Consider the following 24,909-nt stretch of genomic DNA (forward strand, 5'->3'; position numbering starts at 1 on the left):
AGTTAGGGTAGTATTCTGAAACATACATCATTATACTACAGTTAGGGTAGTACTCTGAAACATACATCATTATACTACAGTTAGGGTAGTACTCTGGAACATACATCATTATACTACAGTTAGGGTAGTACTCTGGAACATACATCATTATACTACAGTTAGGGTAGTACTCTGGAACATACATAATCATACTACAGTTAGGGTAGTACTCTGGAACATACATCATTATACTACAGTTAGGGTAGTACTCTGAAACATACATCATTATACTACAGTTAGGGTAGTACTCTGGAACATACATCATTATACTACAGTTAGGGTAGTACACCTGAAACATACATCATTATACTACAGTTAGGGTAGTACTCTGGAACATACATCATTATACTACAGTTAGGGTAGTACTCGGAAACATACATCATTATACTACAGTTAGGGTAGTACTCGGAAACATACATCATCATACTACAGTTAAGGTAGTACTCGGAAACATACATAATCATACTACAGTTAAGGTAGTACTCGGAAACATACATCATCATACTACAGTTAAGGTAGTACTCTGAATCATACTACAGTTAAGGTAGTACTCGGAAACATACATCATCATACTACAGTTAAGGTAGTACTCGGAAACATACTACAGTTAAGGTAGTACTCTGAATCATACTACAGTTAAGGTAGTACTCTGAATCATACTACAGTTAAGGTAGTACTCTGAATCATACTACAGTTAAGGTAGTACTCTGAATCATACTACAGTTAAGGTAGTACTCTGAATCATACTACAGTTAAGGTAGTACTCTGAATCATACTACAGTTAAGGTAGTACTCTGAATCATACTACAGTTAAGGTAGTACTCTGAATCATACTACAGTTAAGGTAGTACTCTGAATCATACTACAGTTAAGGTAGTACTCTGAATCATACTACAGTTAAGGTAGTACTCTGAAACATACAGTGCATTCGGAAAGGGCATTCCTTCCCTTTATCCACATTTTGTCACTTTACAGCCTTATACCAAAATGGATTAAATAAAAACACACAATACCCCATAATAACATATCCACATTTTGTCACTTTACAGCCTTATACCAAAATGGATGAAATAAAAACACACAATACCCCATAATAACAAACAAAAACAAACAGTTAAATAATTTTTGGGGAGCACATTGATAAAAAATAAATAAACCGATACCTTATTCATATAAGTATTCAGACCCTTTGCAATGAGACTTGAAACTGAGCTCAGGTACATCCTGTTTCCATTGATCATCCTGGAGATGTTTCTACAACTTGATTGGAGTCCACTTGTTGTAAATTAAATTGATTGGACATGATTTGGAAAGGCACACACCTGTCTATATAAGGTCCCACAGTTGACAGTGCATGGCAGAGCAAAAAGCAAGCTGTGAGGTTGGAGGAATTGTCCGTAGAGGTCCGAGACAGGATTGTGTCGAGGCACAGATCTGGGGAAGGGCACCAAAACAATTCTGCAGCATTGAAGATCCCCAGGAACACAGTGGCCTCCATCATTCTTAAATGGAAGAAGTTTGAAACCAACAAGACTCTTCCTAGAGCTGGCCGCCCGGCCAAACTGAGCAATCAGGGGGGGAAGGGCCTTGGTCAGGGAGGTGACCAAGAACCCGATGGTTACTCTGACAGAGCTCCAGAGTTCCTCTGTGGAGATGGTTATCCTTCTGGAAGACTAGTCAGGATCGAGGGAAAGATGAATGGATCAAAGTACAGAGATCCTTGAAGAAAGCACTCTGGAGCAGGTTCAGGACCTCAGAATGGGGGTGAAGGTTCACCTTCCAACAGGACAACGACACTAAGCACACAGCCAAGACAACGTAGGAGTGTCTTCAAGACAAGTCTCTGTCCTTGAGTGGCCCAGCCAGAGCCCGGACTTGAACCCAATCGAACATCTCTGAAGAGACCTGAAAATAGCTGTGCAGTGACGCTCCCCATCCAACCTGACAGAGTTGAGAGGATATGCAGAGAAGAATGGGAGAAACTCCCCAAATACAGGTGTGCCAAGCTTGTAGCATCATACCCAAGACTTGAGGCTGTAATCACTGCCAAAGGTACTTCAACAAAGTACTGCTTAGGGACTGTCAACATGTACTGCTTAGAGACTGTCAACATGTACTGCTTAGGGACTGTCAACATGTACTGCTTAGGGACTGTCAACATGTACTGCTTAGGGACTGTCAACATGTACTGCTTAGGGACTGTCAACATGTACTGCTTAGGGACTGTCAACATGTACTGCTTAGGGACTGTCAACATGTACTGCTTAGAGACTGTCAACATGTACTGCTCTACTGCTTAGACTGTCAACATGTACTGCTTAGGGACTGTCAACATGTACATCTCTACTGCTTAGACTGTCAACATGTACTGCTCTACTGCTTAGACTGTCAACATGTACTGCTTAGAGACTGTCAACATGTACTGCTCTACTGCTTAGACTGTCAACATGTACTGCTTAGAGACTGTCAACATGTACTGCTCTACTGCTTAGACTGTCAACATGTACTGCTCTACTGCTTAGACTGTCAACATGTACTGCTTAGAGACTGTCAACATGTACTGCTCTACTGCTTAGGGACTGTCAACATGCACGTCTACATATTAGCCATTTAGCAGATGCTCTTATCCAGAGAAACTTACAAAAGCAATTCTGGTTAAGAGCTCAAGGGGCACAGCGACAGATTTCTTCACCTAGTCGGCATGGGGATTTAAATCCAGCGACATTTTGGTTACTGGTCCAACGCTCTGAACCGTTACCGGCCCGCCCCTAGATAACCTGACTGATGAGTTGTCTCACAGCTCAGAACACACGAGTCTGTCAGACTGACGGAGTTTGAAGGTCAACGAGACATGTGACTTGCTTCATAACAGTAGCTCTTAGAGGAACACAACCACAGCATGGAGGGGGTGATGTAACACCTCTCTCTGGCTGTTCCACTAGGAGGCACCAAGAGGAGACATATGGAAGTATGGTGCCTGACAAAACATCCAGGTTAGGAGGCAACATCCACCCACAGTATTATGTGTGTACTGACCTTCACACTCACAGCCACCTCCCTTGGCACGGTTGGCCACTGCAGCGGTGTAGGAACGAGCATCGAGGATAAGAAGCTTTTGTGGCGCAGTGTTGGCATCAGGGCCTGGGCATCCTGTCAGAGAGGAGTCTGAGGGAGGGAGAGAGGAGGATTTAGATTTAGTGGTGGGGTGTAGGGGTAGACAGGTAGACACAGAATGAGGGACGGAGAGAAAAAGAGATGGATGGCGCAGATAGACGACAGGTAGAGAGAATGAGAGATGGCGAGTTGGGAGAGAGGGAGAGACAGAGAGAGGAGGGTTAAACAGAGAGAGGAGGGTTAGGGACAGGGGTGTGATGATCGATAGTGCTGGCTCAGCTCGTCCCCTGGAGAAAATCAATATCTCCTTCTGATGACCACTGCAGCACTGCTTAGTAACAGCTACCACGACGACGGGCAACAAACATCGCTAGGGGACGGTGATCGGTAGGCGGGGAAGAGCCTCATCATGCTGAAACATCTCAGATAGTCATTTCTCACAGAAAGACTAGGGCCTGGATTACCAATAGCATCTTAAGGCTAAGTTCATCTTAGAATCCTAGGATCGCCTGTCTGTCTGTCTGTCTGTCTGTCTGTCTGTCTGTCTGTCTGTCTGTCTGTCTGTCTGTCTGTCTGTCTGTCTGTCTGTCTGTCTGTCTGTCTGTCTGTCTCTGTCTGCCTGCCTGCCTGCCTGCCTGCCTGCCTGCCTGCCTGCCTGCCTGCCTGCCCGTTTGCCTGTCTGCCTGCCTCTAGGATCCTATGGTTCTAGCGATGAACTTAGCCTTAAGATGCTTGTGTGTCATACTGTTCTCTCTCCTACCGCATGGCAAGCAGTACTGATGCACCAAGTCTGGAACCAACAGGACCCTGAACAGCTTCTACCACCAAGCCATAAGCTCCCGACTGGATCAGCGGTCTAAGGCACTGCATCTCAGTGCAAGAGGTGTCACTACAGTCCCTGGTTCGAATCCACACTGTATCACATCCGGCCGTGATTTGGAGTCCCATAGTGCGGCGCACAATTGGCCCAGCGTCGTCCGGGTTTGGCCGTCATTGTAAATAAGAATATTGTTCTTAATTGACTTGCCAAGTTAAATAAAGGTTAAATAAAATCAGACTGCTGAATAGTTAATTAAAATGGTTACCCCGACTACCTGCATTGACCCTCATATTTTATTCTACTGACTGTCCTCACACAGGCTCTATAACCCTCACTGGACTGTAACTACTGACTGTCCTTACACAGGCTCTATAACCCTCACTGGACTGGAACTACTGACTGTCCTCACACAGGCTCTATGACCCTCACTGGACTGTAACTACTGACTGTCCTTACACAGGCTCTATAACCCTCACTGGACTGTAACTACTGACTGTCCTCACACAGGCTCTATAACCCTCACTGGACTGTAACTACTGACTGTCCTCACACAGGCTCTATGACCCTCACTGGACTAACGACTGACTGTCCTCACACAGGCTCTATAACCCTCACTGGACTAACGACTGACTGTCCTCACACAGGCTCTATGACCCTCACTGGACTAACGACTGACTGTCCTCACACAGGCTCTATAACCCTCACTGGACTGGAACTACTGACTGTCCTCACACAGGCTCTATAACCCTCACTGGACTGTAACTACTGACTGTCCTCACACAGGCTCTATAACCCTCACTGGACTGTAACTACTGACTGTCCTCACACAGGCTCTATGACCCTCACTGGACTAACGACTGACTGTCCTCACACAGGCTCTATAACCCTCACTGGACTAACGACTGACTGTCCTCACACAGGCTCTATGACCCTCACTGGACTAACGACTGACTGTCCTCACACAGGCTCTATGACCCTCACTGGACTAACGACTGACTGTCCTCACACAGGCTCTATGACCCTCACTGGACTAACGACTGACTGTCCTCACACAGGCTCTATAACCCTCACTGGACTAACGACTGACTGTCCTCACACAGGCTCTATGACCCTCACTGGACTGTAACTACTGACTGTCCTCACACAGGCTCTATAACCCTCACTGGACTGTAACTACTGACTGTCCTCACACAGGCTCTATGACCCTCACTGGACTAACGACTGACTGTCCTCACACAGGCTCTATAACCCTCACTGGACTGTAACTACTGACTGTCCTCACACAGGCTCTATGACCCTCACTCGACTGTAACTACTGACTGTCCTTACACAGGCTCTATAACCCTCACTGGACTGTAACTACTGACTGTCCTCACACAGGCTCTATAACCCTCACTGGACTGGAACTACTGACTGTCCTCACACAGGCTCTATAACCCTCACTGGACTAACGACTGACTGTCCTCACACAGGCTCTATGACCCTCACTGGACTAACGACTGACTGTCCTCACACAGGCTCTATAACCCTCACTGGACTAACGACTGACTGTCCTCACACAGGCTCTATGACCCTCACTGGACTGTAACTACTGACTGTCCTCACACAGGCTCTATAACCCTCACTGGACTGTAACTACTGACTGTCCTCACACAGGCTCTATGACCCTCACTGGACTAACGACTGACTGTCCTCACACAGGCTCTATAACCCTCACTGGACTGTAACTACTGACTGTCCTCACACAGGCTCTATGACCCTCACTCGACTGTAACTACTGACTGTCCTTACACAGGCTCTATAACCCTCACTGGACTGTAACTACTGACTGTCCTCACACAGGCTCTATAACCCTCACTGGACTGGAACTACTGACTGTCCTCACACAGGCTCTATAACCCTCACTGGACTAACGACTGACTGTCCTCACACAGGCTCTATAACCCTCACTGGACTGTAACTACTGACTGTCCTCACACAGGCTCTATGACCCTCACTGGACTGTAACTACTGACTGTCCTTACACAGGCTCTATAACCCTCACTGGACTGTAACTACTGACTGTCCTCACACAGGCTCTATAACCCTCACTGGACTGGAACTACTGACTGTCCTCACACAGGCTCTATAACCCTCACTGGACTAACGACTGACTGTCCTCACACAGGCTCTATAACCCTCACTGGACTGTAACTACTGACTGTCCTCACACAGGCTCTATAACCCTCACTGGACTGTAACTACTGACTGTCCTCACACAGGCTCTATGACCCTCACTGGACTGGAACTACTGACTGTCCTCACACAGGCTCTATGACCCTCACTGGACTGGAACTACTGACTGTCCTCACACCATGTTCCCCAAGGTCAGGGTAGCATCCTCAGTCCTCTGTGATGATATATTTAGCATGTTGAAGGTGACTAGCCACCATGTTCACCAAGGTCAGGGTAGGGTAGGGTAGGGTATGTCAGGGTAGGGTTAGGGTAGGTCAGGGTATGGTTAGGGTACGTCAGGGTAGGATTAGGGTAGGGTAGGACCCTCAGTCCTCTGTGATGATATATTTAGCATGTTGAAGGTGACTAGCCACCATGTTCACCAAGGTCAGGGTAGGGTAGGGTGTGTCATGGTTAGGGTAGGGTAGGGTATGTCAGGGTATGGTATTGTATGTCAGGGTAGGGTAGGGTGTGTCAGGTTAGGGTAGGGTAGGGTTAGGGTATGTCAGGCTAGGGTAGGGTATGTCAGGGTAGGGTTAGGGTAGGGTAGAGTGTGTCAGGGTAGGGTAGGGTATGTCAGGGTAGGGTAGGGTTAGGGTATGTCAGGGTAGGGTAGGGTATGTCAGGGTAGGTCAGGGTAGGGTTAGGGTACGTCAGGGTAGGATTAGGGTAGGGTAGGACCCTCAGTCCTCTGTGATGATATATTTAGCATGTTGAAGGGGACTAGCCACCATGTTCACCAAGGTCAGGGTAGGGATAGGGGTAGGGGTAGGGTAGGGTTAGGTCAGGGTAGGGATAGGGTAAGGGTAGGGATAGGGGTAGAGTTAGGTCAGGGTTAGGGTAGGTCAGGGTAGGGTGGGGCTGGGTAGGGTTAGGTCAGGGTAGGGGTAGGTCAGGGTAGGGTTAGGGTAAGGGTAGGGGTGGGGTTAGGGGTAGGGTTAGGTCGGGGTTAGGGTAGGTCAGGGTAGGGTGGGTCTGGGTAGGGTTAGGGTAGGGTAGGGTTAGGGTAGGGAGAGGGTAGGGTAGGGTTAGGGTAGGGTAGGGTTAGGGTAGGTCAGGGTAGGGTGGGTCTGGGTAGGGTTAGGGTAGGGTAGGGTTAGGGTAGGGTTAGGGTAGGGAGAGGGTAGGGTAGGGTTAGGGTAGGGTTGAATTGAATTGAAACAGCCTTCAAGACAAACTAATGGGTCCAGTTGATCTACTTTTGGTGATTTGGCACCTTGACTTCTTAGGCACCGGTACAATGGTCGTCATCTTCCATTATTTTGGAACTGTACAGGTGCTCAGTAGGACTTGAAACAGTCGTGTGAAGACTCCCTTGAGCTGGTCGGCGCAGACCTTCAGGACTTTGCCCCGTAGTCTGGGCCCGGTGCTTTGTGTGGCTTAATATTTAACAAGCATGAGGCCACCTCGTTCTCTGTTATCAGGACAGGAGAGGATTTGGGGATAATCTCACACATTTGTTTACATTCGTCTTTAAAAATCAAACGGTGTCAAATCTTCCATTAAAAAAAACAGTTTAGGTCGTTTACAAAGGATGAACAGTCTGCCATGTTATTGATCTCCGTTGAGGAATGAAAAAACTTATTTTCATTGAGACACATTTTCAAGTCCTTAAGACACCCAAGGCTTGTTTGTTGGGAAATACTCTTGAGGGTTGTTGTGTGTGCTAATGACAGTATCCTCACAGAACTGGATGTATGACGTAATGCTGTCTTTCAACTCCTGGGGGTTCCATCACGAGTCAAAAGTACACCTCGCAGTCTGTGAAATTCAAAGCAATCCTTCAGTTCCTTCCTACTCTCCTCTTTCCATACCGGAATAGATTTCTCAACAGGGTTTTTCACGTATCACCCTGCATCTCGGTAAGGAGATGGTCTGATTTCCAGACGGATGCTCTGCACATCGCCATCTATCCGTCCTCTACATTGACATAACACTGATCCAGGACACGAGTTGGACAGGTGACGTAATGTTGCAGTGGGGGAGGAGCGTGGACAGGGAGTGCCTATTAAAATCCCCAAGCACAAACACTGTCCGGTCAGTTGATTGTGAAAACGCAGCATTGAAACAGTCTGTAATCCTGTCAGCAGCTTCCTTATTGTTAAATCCAGGCACATAGACCAGAATAACGGTCATTTTCCAAACTCGCATGGTAGATAGAATGGCCTGAATGAGACAAGGAGAATCTCATAGTCTCTGATGCACATTTCAATCACATTACACTGCATGGCCCAAGTCCTATCTACAAAGATACATGCCCCCCCCCGCCGCCGCCGCCTATTGATTTATGTGACGTTGTTTTGTCTCCCTCTGCTCTAATGACAGTGTATCCATCACAATGTTCACATCAATATTGTCCTGCTTGAGCCACGTTTCTGTAAAGCAGATTAAAAGTACTTCTCCTAAAGTCCTCTTCAGCTGTAGACGCCATCTCCTCCCAGTTTGTTATTTTAACGACGTCCCATTTGACGGCGGGATCACCGGGAGCGGGTGACGTCTCCCCTCCTCCTCCTCCTCCTCCTCCTCCTCCTCCGTAATCTGTTCCTGATACCACCTCTAGAGCCTCACTTCTACTTAGTTCCCCTTTTATTTCGACTTTGTAGAACAAACCATCAGACAAGGCAATGCTGTTTTTGGAGTGTGTGAGCTGTATCATCTGGGAAAGAGAGCAGAAACTCAGGGGAGGAGGTGACAGCGGCCGACTAACTCAGGGGAGGAGGTGACGGCGGCCGACCAACTCAGGGGAGGAGGTGACGGCGGCCGACTAACTCAGGGGAGGAGGTGACGGCGGCCGACTAACTCAGGGGAGGAGGTGACGGCGGCCGACTAACTCAGGGGAGGAGGTGACGGTGGCCGACTAACTCAGGGGAGGAGGTGACGGCGGCCGACTAACTCAGGGGAGGAGGTGACGGCGGCCGACTAACTCAGGGGAGGAGGTGACGGTGGCCGACTAACTCAGGGGAGGAGGTGACGGCGGCCGACCAACTCAGGGGAGGAGGTGACGGTGGCCGACTAACTCAGGGGAGGAGGTGACGGTGGCTGACTAACTCATAAATCCATACAATCTCCAGTAGCGATTGGAAAGTTTTCTGCATATTACAGAGATTAGGATTAAGGTGGTCACACACACGCCACGAAGAAAACACTTAAAACTTGTGACACACTTTGATTTAGACAAAAGAAAATAGAACGATATAGGATGCTTTTACCCCTACCTACCTGTACATATTAACTCAATTACCTCCACTAACCCCTACCTACCTGTACATATTAACTCAATTACCTCCACTAACCCCTACCTACCTGTACATATTAACTCAATTACCTCCACTAACCTGTACCTACATGTACATATTAACTCAATTACCTCCACTAACCCCTACCTACATGTACATATTAACTCAATTACCTCCACTAACCCCTACCTACATGTACATATTAACTCAATTACCTCCACTAACCCTACCTACCTGTACATATTAACTCAATTACCTCCACTAACCCCTACCTACATGTACATATTAACTCAATTACCTCCACTAACCCCTACCTACATGTACATATTAACTCAATTACCTCCACTAACCCCTACCTACATGTACATATTAACTCAATTACCTCCACTAACCCTACCTACATGTACATATTAACTCAATTACCTCCACTAACCCCTACCTACATGTACATATTAACTCAATTACCTCCACTAACCCTACCTACATGTACATATTAACTCAATTACCTCCACTAACCTGTACCTACCTGTACATATTAACTCAATTACCTCCACTAACCCCTACCTACCTGTACATATTAACTCAATTACCTCCACTAACCCCTACCTACATGTACATATTAACTCAATTACCTCCACTAACCCCTACCTACATGTACATATTAACTCAATTACCTCCACTAACCCCTACCTACATGTACATATTAACTCAATTACCTCCACTAACCTGTACCTACATGTACATATTAACTCAATTACCTCCACTAACCTGTACCTACATGTACATATTAACTCAATTACCTCCACTAACCCCTACCTACATGTACATATTAACTCAATTACCTCCACTAACCTGTACCTACCTGTACATATTAACTCAATTACCTCCACTAACCCTACCTACATGTACATATTAACTCAATTACCTCCACTAACCTGTACCTACATGTACATATTAACTCAATTACCTCCACTAACCTGTACCTACATGTACATATTAACTCAATTACCTCCACTAACCCCTACCTACCTGTACATATTAACTCAATTACCTCCACTAACCCCTACCTACATGTACATATTAACTCAATTACCTCCACTAACCCTACCTACATGTACATATTAACTCAATTACCTCCACTAACCTGTACCTACATGTACATATTAACTCAATTACCTCCACTAACCTGTACCTACATGTACATATTAACTCAATTACCTCCACTAACCCCTACCTACCTGTACATATTAACTCAATTACCTCCACTAACCCCTACCTACATGTACATATTAACTCAATTACCTCCACTAACCCCTACCTACATGTACATATTAACTCAATTACCTCCACTAACCCTACCTACATGTACATATTAACTCAATTACCTCCACTAACCCCTACCTACATGTACATATTAACTCAATTACCTCCACTAACCCTACCTACATGTACATATTAACTCAATTACCTCCACTAACCTGTACCTACCTGTACATATTAACTCAATTACCTCCACTAACCCCTACCTACCTGTACATATTAACTCAATTACCTCCACTAACCCCTACCTACATGTACATATTAACTCAATTACCTCCACTAACCCCTACCTACATGTACATATTAACTCAATTACCTCCACTAACCCCTACCTACATGTACATATTAACTCAATTACCTCCACTAACCTGTACCTACATGTACATATTAACTCAATTACCTCCACTAACCTGTACCTACATGTACATATTAACTCAATTACCTCCACTAACCCCTACCTACATGTACATATTAACTCAATTACCTCCACTAACCTGTACCTACCTGTACATATTAACTCAATTACCTCCACTAACCCTACCTACATGTACATATTAACTCAATTACCTCCACTAACCTGTACCTACATGTACATATTAACTCAATTACCTCCACTAACCCCTACCTACATGTACATATTAACTCAATTACCTCCACTAACCCTACCTACATGTAGAGACAAAGAGAGAGACAAAGAGAGAGAGAGACAGAGAGAGAGACAGAGAGACAGACAAAGAGAAAGAGAGAGAGAAAGAGACAGAGAGAGACAGAGAGAGAGAGAGACAGAGAGACAGACAAAGAGAGAGAGAGACAGAGAGACAGAAAGAGAGAGAGAGAGACAAAGAGAGAGAGAGAGAGACAAAGAGAGAGAGAGAGACAAAGAGAGAGACAAAGAGAGAGAGAGACAGAGAGACAGACAAAGAGAGAGAGAGAGAGACAAAGAGAGAGAGAGAGAGAGACAAAGAGAGAGAGAGACAAAGAGAGAGAGAGAGAGAGACAAAGAGAGAGAGAGAGAGAGAGACAAAGAGAGAGAGAGAGAGACAGAGAGAGAGACAAAGAGAGAGACAAAGAGAAAGAGAGAGAGAGAGAGACAGAGAGAGAGAGACAGACAAAGAGAGAGAGAGAGAGAGACAAAGAGAGAGAGAGACAAAGAGAGAGAGAGACAAAGAGAGAGAGAGAGAGAGACAAAGAGAGAGAGAGAGAGACAAAGAGAGAGAGAGAGACAGACAAAGAGACATAGAGAGAGAGACAGACAAAGAGAGAGAGACAAAGAGAGAGAGAGAGAGACAGACAGACAGACGGGTGGTAGGGGACAGTCTCTCCCAAAACGGGCTCCACATTCCTGCCCACCAACACAGAAACAAGGTACCAAACACAAAGAGTCATGGTCCTTTTAGACTATCGTATCTGTTCCTGACCGGTGACGATTTATCTTCTGTCCAGACAAAATGCGATTTATCTTCTGTCCAGACAAAATGTATGTGGGGGAGGAGGGTGTGTGTGTGTGTGTGTGTGTGTGTGTGTGTGTGTGTGTGTGTGTGTGTGTGTGTGTGTGTCCGCGAACCAGAATTGCAAGCCAATGTGAATGTATTAATTGAGAACGGCACATTCCAGGCACTTATGTCTTCATTGTCTCTTATGGTAACTAGTTCTCATCAACCTAATTGGGGTTGTTTTTTGGGTCAGAGCAAAATTAATGAGCGGAATCTGCAGCAGTTAGTTACCCTGTCCTGTCTCCCATTCCCACTGAGGGGAACATGTCCTGTCTCCCATTCCCACTGAGGAAAACCCATGTCCTGTCTCCCATTCCCACTGAGGAAAACCCTGTCCTGTCTCCCATTCCCACTGAGGAAAACCCCTGTCCTGTCTCCCATTCCCACTGAGGAAAACCCCTGTCCTGTCTCCCATTCCCACTGAGGAAAACATGTCCTGTCTCCCATTCCCACTGAGGAAAACCCTGTCCTGTCTCCCATTCCCACTGAGGAAAACATGTCCTGTCTCCCATTCCCACTGAGGAAAACATGTCCTGTCTCCCATTCCCACTGAGGAAAACCCATGTCCTGTCTCCCATTCCCACTGAGGAAAACCCTGTCCTGTCTCCCATTCCCACTGAGGAAAACCCATGTCCTGTCTCCCATTCCCACTGAGGGGAAAACCCTGTCCTGTCTCCCATTCCCACTGAGGAAAACCCATGTCCTGTCTCCCATTCCCACTGAGGGGAACATGTCCTGTCTCCCATTCCCACTGAGGGGAACATGTCCTGTCTCCCATTCCCACTGAGGAAAACCCTGTCCTGTCTCCCATTCCCACTGAGGGGAAACCCATGTCCTGTCTCCCATTCCCACTGAGGGGAACATGTCCTGTCTCCCATTCCCACTGAGGGGAACATGTCCTGTCTTCCATTCCCACTGAGGGGAAACCCATGTCCTGTCTCCCATTCCCACTGAGGGGAAAACCCATGTCCTGTCTCCCATTCCCACTGAGGAAAACCCATGTCCTGTCTCCCATTCCCACTGAGGAAAACCCATGTCCTGTCTCCCATTCCCACTGAGGAAAACATGTCCTGTCTCCCATTCCCACTGAGGAAAACCCTGTCCTGTCTCCCATTCCCACTGAGGAAAACCCTGTCCTGTCTCCCATTCCCACTGAGGAAAACATGTCCTGTCTCCCATTCCCACTGAGGAAAACCCATGTCCTGTCTCCCATTCCCACTGAGGAAAACATGTCCTGTCTCCCATTCCCACTGAGGGGAAAACCCATGTCCTGTCTCCCATTCCCACTGAGGAAAACCCATGTCCTGTCTCCCATTCCCACTGAGGAAAACATGTCCTGTCTCCCATTCCCACTGAGGAAAACCCTGTCCTGTCTCCCATTCCCACTGAGGAAAACCCTGTCCTGTCTCCCATTCCCACTGAGGAAAACCCATGTCCTGTCTCCCATTCCCACTGAGGAAAACCCTGTCCTGTCTCCCATTCCCACTGAGGAAAACCCTGTCCTGTCTCCCATTCCCACTGAGGAAAACCCATGTCCTGTCTCCCATTCCCACTGAGGGGAAAACCCATGTCCTGTCTCCCATTCCCACTGAGGAAAACATGTCCTGTCTCCCATTCCCACTGAGGAAAACCCATGTCCTGTCTCCCATTCCCACTGAGGAAAACATGTCCTGTCTCCCATTCCCACTGAGGGGAAAACCCATGTCCTGTCTCCCATTCCCACTGAGGAAAACCCATGTCCTGTCTCCCATTCCCACTGAGGAAAAACATGTCCTGTCTCCCATTCCCACTGAGGAAAACCCTGTCCTGTCTCCCATTCCCACTGAGGAAAACCCTGTCCTGTCTCCCATTCCCACTGAGGAAAACCCATGTCCTGTCTCCCATTCCCACTGAGGAAAACCCTGTCCTGTCTCCCATTCCCACTGAGGGGAAAACCCATGTCCTGTCTCCCATTCCCACTGAGGAAAACATGTCCTGTCTCCCATTCCCACTGAGGAAAACCCATGTCCTGTCTCCCATTCCCACTGAGGAAAACATGTCCTGTCTCCCATTCCCACTGAGGGGAAAACCCATGTCCTGTCTCCCATTCCCACTGAGGAAAACCCATGTCCTGTCTCCCATTCCCACTGAGGAAAACATGTCCTGTCTCCCATTCCCACTGAGGAAAACATGTCCTGTCTCCCATTCCCACTGAGGAAAACATGTCCTGTCTCCCATTCCCACTGAGGAAAACCCATGTCCTGTCTCCCATTCCCACTGAGGAAAACATGTCCTGTCTCCCATTCCCACTGAGGAAAACATGTCCTGTCTCCCATTCCCACTGAGGGGAAAACCCATGTCCTGTCTCCCATTCCCACTGAGGAAAACATGTCCTGTCTCCCATTCCCACTGAGGAAAACCCTGTCCTGTCTCCCATTCCCACTGAGGAAAACATGTCCTGTCTCCCATTCCCACTGAGGAAAACCCTGTCCTGTCTCCCATTCCCACTGAGGAAAACATGTCCTGTCTCCCATTCCCACTGAGGAAAACCCCTGTCCTGTCTCCCATTCCCACTGAGGAAAACCCTGTCCTGTCTCCCATTCCCACTGAGGAAAACCCTGTCCTGTCTCCCATTCCCACTGAGGGGAAACATGTCCTGTCTCCCATTCCCACTGAGGGGAAACATGTCCTGTCTCCCATTCCCACTGAAGGGAACATGTCCTGTCTCCCATTCCCACTGAGGAAACCCTGTCCTGTCTCCCATTCCCACTGAGGAAAACCCTGTCCTGTCTCCCATTCCCACTGAGGAAAACCCTGTCCTGTCTCCCATTCCCACTGAGGAAAACATGTCCTGTCTCCCATTCCCACTGAGGAAAACCCCTGTCCTGTCTCCCATTCCCACTGAGGAAAACATGTCCTGTCTCCCATTCCCACTGAGGAAAACCCATGTCCTGTCTCCCATTCCCACTGAGGGGAACATGTCCTGTCTCCCATTCCCACTGAGGGAAAACCCATGTCCTGTCTCCCATTCCCACTGAGGGGAAAACCATGTCCTGTCTCCCATTCCCACTGAGGAAAACCCATGTCCTGTCTCTCCCATTCCCACTGAGGAAAACATGTCCTGTCTCCCATTCCCACTGAGGAAAACCCATGTTCCTGTCTCCCATTCCCACTGAGGAAAACATGTCCTGTCTCCCATTCCCACTGAGGGGAAAACCCATGTCCTGTCTCCCATTCCCACTGAGGGGAAACCCATGTCCTGTCTCCCATTCCCACTGAGGGGAAACCCATGTCCTGTCTCCCATTCCCACTGAGGGAAAACATGTCCTGTCTCCCATTCCCACTGAGGGGAAAAACCATGTCCTGTCTCCCATTCCCCTGAGGAAAACCATGTCCTGTCTCCCATTCCCCACTGAGGAAAACCATGTCCTGTCTCCCATTCCCACTGAGGAAAAACCCATGTCCTGTCTCCCATTCCCACTGAGGAAAACCCATGTCCTGTCTCCCATTCCCACTGAGGAAAACCCATGTCCTGTCTCCCATTCCCACTGAGGAAAACCCATGTCCTGTCTCCCATTCCCACTGAGGAAAACCCATGTCCTGTCTCCCATTCCCACTGAGGGGAACATGTCCTGTCTCCCATTCCCACTGAGGAAAACCCATGTCCTGTCTCCCATTCCCACTGAGGAAAACCCATGTCCTGTCTCCCATTCCCACTGAGGGGAACATGTCCTGTCTCCCATTCCCACTGAGGAAAACCCATGTCCTGTCTCCCATTCCCACTGAGGGGAACATGTCCTGTCTCTCATTCCCACTGAGGGAAACATGTCCTGTCTCTCATTCCCACTGAGGGAAACATGTCCTGTCTCCCATTCCCACTGAGGGAAACCCTGTCCTGTCTCTCATTCCCACTGAGGGAAACATGTCCTGTCTCCCATTCCCACTGAGGAAAACCCATGTCCTGTCTCCCATTCCCACTGAGGAAAACCCTGTCCTGTCTCCCATTCCCACTGAGGGGAAACCCATGTCCTGTCTCCCATTCCCACTGAGGGGAAACCCATGTCCTGTCTCCCATTCCCACTGAGGGGAAACCCATGTCCTGTCTCCCATTCCCACTGAGGGGAAACCCTGTCCTGTCTCTCATTCCCACTGAGGGGAACATGTCCTGTCTCCCATTCCCACTGAGGAAAACCCATGTCCTGTCTCTCATTCCCACTGAGGAAAACCCTGTCCTGTCTCCCATTCCCACTGAGGGGAACATGTCCTGTCTCTCATTCCCACTGAGGAAAACCCATGTCCTGTCTCCCATTCCCACTGAGGGGAACATGTCCTGTCTCTCATTCCCACTGAGGAAAACCCTGTCCTGTCTCCCATTCCCACTGAGGGAAACCCATGTCCTGTCTCCCATTCCCACTAAGGAAAACCCATGTCCTGTCTCCCATTCCCACTGAGGGAAAACCCTGTCCTGTCTCCCATTCCCACTGAGGGAAAACCCATGTCCTGTCTCCCATTCCCACTGAGGGAAACCCATGTCCTGTCTCCCATTCCCACTGAGGGGAAACATGTCCTGTCTCCCATTCACACTGAGGGAAACCCATGTCCTGTCTCCCATTCCCACTGAGGGGAAACATGTCCTGTCTCCCATTCCCACTGAGGGAAAACATGTCCTGTCTCCCATTCCCACTGAGGGGAAACATGTCCTGTCTCCCATTCCCACTGAGGGGAACATGTCCTGTCTCCCATTCCCACTGAGGGAAAAACCATGTCCTGTCTCCCATTCCCACTGAGGGGAAAACCATGTCCTGTCTCCCATTCCCACTGAGGGGAAAACCATGTCCTGTCTCCCATTCCCACTGAGGGGAAAACCATGTCCTGTCTCCCATTCCCACTGAGGGAAACATGTCCTGTCTCCCATTCCCACTGAGGGGAAAACCATGTCCTGTCTCCCATTCCCACTGAGGAAAACCCATGTCCTGTCTCCCATTCCCACTGAGGAAAACCATGTCCTGTCTCCCATTCCCACTGAGGGGAAAACCATGTCCTGTCTCCCATTCCCACTGAGGGGAAAACCATGTCCTGTCTCCCATTCCCACTGAGGGGAACATGTCCTGTCTCCCATTCCCACTGAGGGGAAAACCATGTCCTGTCTCCCATTCCCACTGAGGGGAAAACCATGTCCTGTCTCCCATTCCCACTGAGGGGAAAACCATGTCCTGTCTCCCATTCCCACTGAGGAAAAACCATGTCCTGTCTCCCATTCCCACTGAGGGAGAGGGAAAAGGACTGGGAACAAGTGCTAAGGACAACGCTGTGAGATTTACAGTATTTAAATGTGTAAAGTGAACGCTAGTCCACTCAGTGTCCCTCTAGCACCGTTCAGATCACCTGATCCTACAACTCCACTAACCATCAGTAACCAGACATTACAAAACCAGAGCAGGTCAACACATTAGCCATGTTTGGAATGTGTTGGTCCTTAGGTCTCTCTACCCTCCCCTCTCTACCCTCCCCTCTCCTCCCCCCAGGTTATTGCTGTTGATGGGAATGTCTCTCCTCTCTCCCCTCTCTACCCTCTCCTCTCTCTACCCTCCCCTCTCTACCCTCCCCTCTCTACCCTCCCCTCTCTACCCTCCCCTCTCTACCCTCCCCTCTCTACCCTCCCCTCTCTACACCCTCTACCCTCTCCCCTCTCTACCCTCTCCCCTCTCTACCCTCTCCCCTCTCTACCCTCTCTCCTCTCTACCCTCTCCCCTCTCTACCCTCTCCCCTCTCCCCTCTCCCCTCTCTACCCTCTCCCCTCTCTACCCTCTCTCCTCTCTACCCTCTCCCCTCTCTACCCTCTCTCCTCTCTACCCTCTCTCCTCTCTACCCTCTCTCCTCTCTACCCCTCTCTCCTCTCTACCCTCTCTCCTCTCTACCCTCTCTCCTCTCTACCCTCTCTCCTCTCTCCTCTCTACCCTCTCCCCTCTCCCCTCTCTACCCTCTACCCTCTCTACCCTCTACCCTCTCTACCCTCTCTACCCTCTACCCTCTACACCCTCTACACCCTCTACCCTCTACACCCTCTACACCCTCTACCCTCTACACCCTCTACCCTCTCTACCCTCTCTCCTCTCTACCCTCTCCTCCCTCCCCTCTCCTCTCCCCTCTCCTCTCCCCTCTCCTCTCCCCTCACCCCAGGTTATTGCTGTTGATGGGAATGTCTCTCCTCTCTCCTCTCTACATTCTCCTCTCCCCTCACCCCAGGTTATTGCTGTTGATGAGAATGTCTCTCCTCTCTCTCCTCCCTCTCTCTCTCCTCTCCCCAGGTTATTGCTGTTGATGAGAATGTCTTCTCTGTCTGTCAACTTGTCTCGTAAAGTGAAGGCTGGTAACACCTAACTTAAAGCCTGCTGGTATAATACACGACGATGCAGTGTTCCTTCCCTAAGGTGAATAAATAAGACTAAACTCAGATCACATCCTTACCAAAGTCGCTGTCAGAGCTGTCTGGGCCCTCCCCTCGGGGCTGGCTGCAGGCTGGGGCCCCGCAGGTGAACCTGGTTCCGGGGTCCATCAGACAGGCCTTAGCGATGGATGTTACCAGGTACTCATCCTCTGTGTTCCTCCAGCCCCACCAGCTGATCTCTGGCTGGCTGCAGCGAGCGATCACTACCCCGTTCTTCTGGTGCCTGGTAGGACGGCAGGAGAGGGGACGGACCATCAGTAACCAGACATCCCAAAACCAGAGCAGGTCAACACATTAGCCATGTGTTTGGAATGTGTTGGTCCTTAGGCTGGGTATGGTGAGGATATCTGGAATGTGCCAGTGTGTGTGTGTGTGTGTGCCAGTGTGTGCCAGTGTGTGTGTGTGTGTGTGTGTGTGTGTGTGTGTGTGTGTGTGTGTGTGTGTTTTCTTCCTCATCCCCCCCCCCCTTCTGACACCCAGGTAGCGACACACATCTATGCGTGCCTGGCTGACATCTCAGCTTAGATGACAGCCCACCACCTCAACCTCAACAAGATAGAGCTTCTCTTCCACCAGGGGAAGGCCTGCCCGCTCCAAGACCTGTCCATCACGGTTGATAACTCAGTGTAGTATGGTGTGTGTGTGTGTGTGTGTGTGGTATGGTGTGTGTGTGTGGTATGGTGTGTGTGTGTGTGGTATGGTGTGTGTGTGTGTGTGGTATGGTGTGTGTGTGTGTGTAGTATGGTGTGTGTGTGTGTGGTATGGTGTGTGTGTGTGTGTGTGTGGTATGGTGTGTGTGTGTAGTATGGTGTGTGTGTGTAGTAGTATGGTGTGTGTGTGTGGGTGTGTGTAGTATGGGGTGTGTGTGTAGTATGGTGTGTGTGTGTGTGTGTGTGTGTGTGTGTGTGTGTGTGTGTGTGTAGTATGGTGTGTGTAGTAGTGGTGTGTAGTAGTATGGTGTGTGTGTGTGTGTGTGTGTGTGTGTGTGTGTGTGTGTGTGTAGTAGTATGGTGTGTGTGTGTGTGTGTGTGGTAGTATGGTGTGTGTGTGTGTGTGTGTGGTATGGTGTGTGTGTTGTGTGTAGTAGTGTGTGTGTAGTAGTGTGTGTTGTGTGTAGTAGTGTGTGTTGTGTGTAGTAGTGTGTGTAGTAGTGTGTGTAGTAGTGTGTGTGTAGTAGTGTGTGTGTAGTAGTGTGTGTAGTAGAGTGTGTAGTAGTGTGTGTGTGTAGTAGTGTGTAGTAGTAGTGTGTGTAGTAGTGTGTGTAGTAGTGTGTAGTAGTAGTGTGTGTGTAGTAGTGTGTACCCACCTATAGACGACCACAGGGATTCTATTGGAGGATCTGAAGGAACCCACACTCTCCAGCTCCTTGTCTGTGATCCACACTGGAACCAGCAGCTTCTGGGGATAACTGGAGCACAGCCTGGTAGGAGAGGAGAGAGGTTAGGATATATACACCAGGACAGCCTGGTAGGAGAGGAGACAGGTTAGGATATATACACCAAGACAGCCTGGTAGGAGAGGAGACAGGTTAGGATATATACACCAGGACAGCCTGGTAGGAGAGGAGACAGGTTAGGATATATACACCAAGACAGCCTGGTAGGAGAGGAGACAGGTTAGGATATATACACCAGGACAGCCTGGTAGGAGAGGAGACAGGTTAGGATATATACACCAGGACAGCCTGGTAGGAGAGGAGACAGGTTAGGATATATACACCAGGACAGCCTGGTAGGAGAGGAGACAGGTTAGGATATATACACCAAGACAGCCTGGTAGGAGAGGAGACAGGTTAGGATATATACACCAGGACAGCCTGGCAGGAGAGGAGACAGGTTAGGATATATACACCAGGACAGCCTGGTAGGAGAGGAGAGAGAGGTTAGGATATATACACCAGGACAGCCTGGTAGGAGAGGAGACAGGTTAGGATATATACACCAGGACAGCCTGGTAGGAGAGGAGAGACAGGTTAGGATATATACACCAGGACAGCCTGGTAGGAGAGGAGAGGAGACAGGTTAGGATATATACACCAGGACAGCCTGGTAGGAGAGGAGAGGAGACAGGTTAGGATATATACACCAGGACAGCCTGGTAGGAGAGGAGACAGGTTAGAATATATACACCAGGACAGCCTGGTAGGAGAGGAGAGACAGGTTAGGATATATACACCAGGACAGCCTGGTAGGAGAGGAGAGAGAGGTTAGGATATATACACCAGGACAGCCTGGTAGGAGAGGAGAGACAGGTTAGGATATATACACCAGGACAGCCTGGTAGGAGAGGAGAGGAGACAGGTGAGGATATATACACCAGGACAGCCTGGTAGGAGAGGAGGGAGAGACAGGTTATGGATAATATACACCAGGACAGGCCTGGTAGGAGAGGAGACAGGTTAGGAATAGATACACCAGGGACAGCCGGTAGGAGAGGAGACCGGTTAGGAATATACACCCGGACAGCCTGGCAGGAGAGGAGACAGGTTAGGATATATACACCAGGACAGCCTGGTAGGAGGAGGAGAAGACGGTTAGGATATATACACCAGGACCAGCCTGGTAGGAGAGGGGACAGTTAGGATATATACACAGGACAGCCCTGGTAGGAGAGGAGAGACCAGGTTAGGATATATACACCAGGACAGCCTGGTAGGGAGAGGAGAGGAGACAGGTTAGGATATATACACAGGACAGCATATACACCAGACAGCCTGGTAGGAGAGGAGACAGGTTAGGATATATACACCAGGACAGCCTGGTAGGAGAGGAGAGACAGGTTAGGATATATACACCAGGACAGCCTGGTAGGAGAGGAGAGAGAGGTTAGGATATATACACCAGGACAGCCTGGTAGGAGAGGAGAGACAGGTTAGGATATATACACCAGGACAGCCTGGTAGGAGAGGAGACAGGTTAGGATATATACACCAGGACAGCCTGGTAGGAGAGGAGACAGGTTAGGATATATACACCAGGACAGCCTGGCAGGAGAGGAGACAGGTTAGGATATATACACCAGGACAGCCTGGTAGGAGAGGAGAGAGAGGTTAGGATATATACACCAGGACAGCCTGGTAGGAGAGGAGACAGGTTAGGATATATACACCAGGACAGCCTAGTAGGAGAGGAGAGAGAGGTTAGGATATATACACCAGGACAGCCTGGTAGGAGAGGAGAGAGAGGTTAGGATATATACACCAGGACAGCCTGGTAGGAGAGGAGAGACAGGTTAGGATATATACACCAGGACAGCCTGGTAGGAGAGGAGACAGGTTAGGATATATACACCAGGACAGCCTGGTAGGAGAGGAGACAGGTTAGGATAAAAACAAGGACATTTCTAAGTGACCCCAAACTTTTTAACGGTAGCGAACATGTATCACTACTGACGAGCCTGGCTCTAAAAGCCTTGAGACATATAAAACACACAGAAAAGCAGGGTGGCCATCAAGACTGTTTGATGCCATGTTAGGTGAGAGTGTATTAGAGAGAGGGCTTTTCATTCTCAGATATCCAAAGTGAGATTGATTTCTCCAAGCAACGCTTAAAAACAGAGATATTCAGGAGGCTAATAATCTATAATCTATTTTGACAATAATCTGTTCAATAATTTATTTTGAATATAATCTATTTTGGCTAATCTGTTCAATAATCTATTTTGACTATAATCTGTTCAATAATCTATTTTGACTATAATGTGTTCAATAATCTATTTTGACTATAATCTGTTCAATAATCTATTTTGACTATAATCTGTTCTAACAGCCCAACACAACACCATCTCCATGCCTCCTCTACTTTGTACATACAGTGCATTCAGAAAGTATTCAGACCCCTTGAATTTTTCAACATTTTGTTACGTTACAGCCTTATTCTAAAATTGATTAAATTGTTTTTCCTCACCTGAAATCTCCACACATTACCCCACAATGACAAAGCGAAAACAGGTTTTTAGAAACATTTGCTAATTTATAAAAATAACTGAAATAACATATTTACATAAGTATTCAGACCCTTTACTCAGTACTTTGTTGAAGCTGCTTTGGCAGCGATTACAGCCTCGAGTCTTCTTGGGTATGACGCTACAAGCTTGGCACACCTGTATTTGGGTATTTTGTCCCAGTCTTCTCAACAGATCCTCTCAAGCTCTGTCAGGTTGGATGGAGAGCGTTGCTGCACAGCTATTTTCAGGTCTCTCCAGAGATGTTCGATGGGGTTCAAGTCTGGGCTCTGGCTGGGCCACTCAAGGACATTCAGAGACTTGTCCCAAAGACACTCCTGCGTCGTCTTGGCTGTGTGCTTAGGGTCGTTGTCCTGTTGGAAGGTGAACCTTCACCACAGTCTGAGGTTCTGAGCAGGTTTTCATCAAGGATCTCTCTGCACTTTGCTCCGTTCATCTTTCCCTCGATCCTGTCTAGACTCTCCCAGTCCCTGCCGCTGTAAAACATCCCCACAGCATGATGCTTCCACCACCATGCTTCACCATAGGGATGGTGCCAGGTTTCCTCCAGACGTGACGCTAAGCATTCAAGCCAAAGACTTCAATCTTGGTTTCATCAGACCAGAGAATCTTGTTTCTCATTGGTCTGAGAGTCCTTTAGGTACCTTTTGGCAAACTCCAAGTGGGCTGTCATGTGCCTTTTACTGAGGAGTGGCTTCCGTGTAAAGATGAAAGATGGCGCCGAAGAACATGGCTGACGTTTTACATTCTCTCAATCAACTTCAACAATTTTTTTTTTAAACTTATTTCGTACATAATGTTGCTACTACCGTCTCTTATGACCGTAAAGAACTTCAGGACATCAGAGAAGTGATTACTCACAGCGGACTGGAATAAACTTTTTCCTTTAACGAGTCCGACGAGAAGGATATCCTGCTTTCACTGGAACAGGACCAGATCCACACCTTTTGCGTGAAGAAAAGACGTCGGAAAAGGGGACGCAGATCGGGGATCCTTCTGCGAAGCCGGAGGCGAGTGAGTAAACTCCCAATGCCTTCCATTCTCCTTGCTAACGTTCATTAGGAAATAAAATTGATGACCTACTATTAAGATTATCCTACCAACGGGACATTAAAAATTCTTCGGGATAGGGGGCAGTATTTTCACGTCCGGATGAAAAGCGTGCCCAAAGTAAACTGCCTGTTACTCAGGCCCAGAAGCTAGGATACGCATATAATCAGTAGATTTTGATAGAAAACACTCTGAAGTTTCTAAAACTGTTAGAATAATGTCTGAGTATAACAGAACTGATTTGGCAGAAGAAACCCCGAGCCCAATCGATCCAGGGTATTTTTTTTTGGGGGGGGGGGGGTCATTGTGTTTTCCAATGGTTTTCTATGGGAACCCTGATTTATAAGGGCCCAGATTGCAGTTCCTATGGTTTCCACTAGATGTCAACCGTCTTTATAAATTGTTCTATGTTTTTCTTTTGAGAAATGAAGAAGTAGTGCTGTTCTTTGTGTCACTCAGAAGGTCTCCAGTATTTTGTTGCGCGTTAACACGCTCCATGTTGTTTTTCTTCGGTATTGGAAACTGTTTATCCCGTCTTAAATTTGATCAATTATTTACATTTTAGGATACCTGGAGGTTGGATTAGGAACGTTGTTTGAAATGTTTGGACCAAGTTTACAGGTAACTTATTAGATACTTTGTAGTCATGTTGGAACCGGTGTATTTCTGAATCAAATGTGCCAAATAAAATGGACATTTTGGGGATATAAAAGAAGGGATTTATCGAACAAAACGACCATTCATTGTGTCACTGAGACATTCGGGATTGCAAAAAGAAGAAGATCTTCAAAGGTAAGGCATTTATTATATGGCTATTTCTGACTTTTGTGTCACACCTGCCTGGTTGAAAAATGATTTTCATGTGTTTGTATGCGGGGCACTGTCCTCAGATAATTGCATGGTGTGCTTTCGCCGTAAAGCCTTTTTGAAATCTGACACAGCGGCTGGATTAACAAGAAGTTAAGCTTTATTTTGATGTATTACACTTATATTTTTGTGACTGTTGAATATTTATATTTCTGTAGCTTGAATTTGACGCGCTGCAATTTCACTGGATGTTGTCAAATCAATCCCGCTAACGGGACTCGAGTGGGATTTGCACTTAAGGGATCCCTAAGAGGTTAAAAACTAACATTTTATATTTCACCGAGACGTGGCTGAGCAAAGAAATGGACAATATAGACCTGGCGGAACTTTCCATGCACCGGCAGAACAGAGACGCTACCTCTGGTA

General features: G+C 47.9%; 1 protein-coding gene across 1 annotated transcript in view; it reads right to left on the reverse strand.

Annotated features, from left to right (window-relative positions):
- The window catches only part of mtmr4 (myotubularin related protein 4), a gene marked incomplete in the record, with an annotated part of 67,889 nt that overhangs the window by 17,637 nt on the left and 25,343 nt on the right, over nt 1–24,909 (reverse strand). The window contains 3 exon segments of the mRNA XM_029699550.1: nt 3,076–3,204; nt 18,684–18,886; nt 19,970–20,083. Coding sequence (XP_029555410.1) covers nt 3,076–3,204; nt 18,684–18,886; nt 19,970–20,083 — 446 coding nt within the window.

Source organism: Salmo trutta, chromosome 19, assembly GCF_901001165.1.
Source record: "Salmo trutta chromosome 19, fSalTru1.1, whole genome shotgun sequence".
NCBI lineage: Eukaryota > Metazoa > Chordata > Actinopteri > Salmoniformes > Salmonidae > Salmo > Salmo trutta.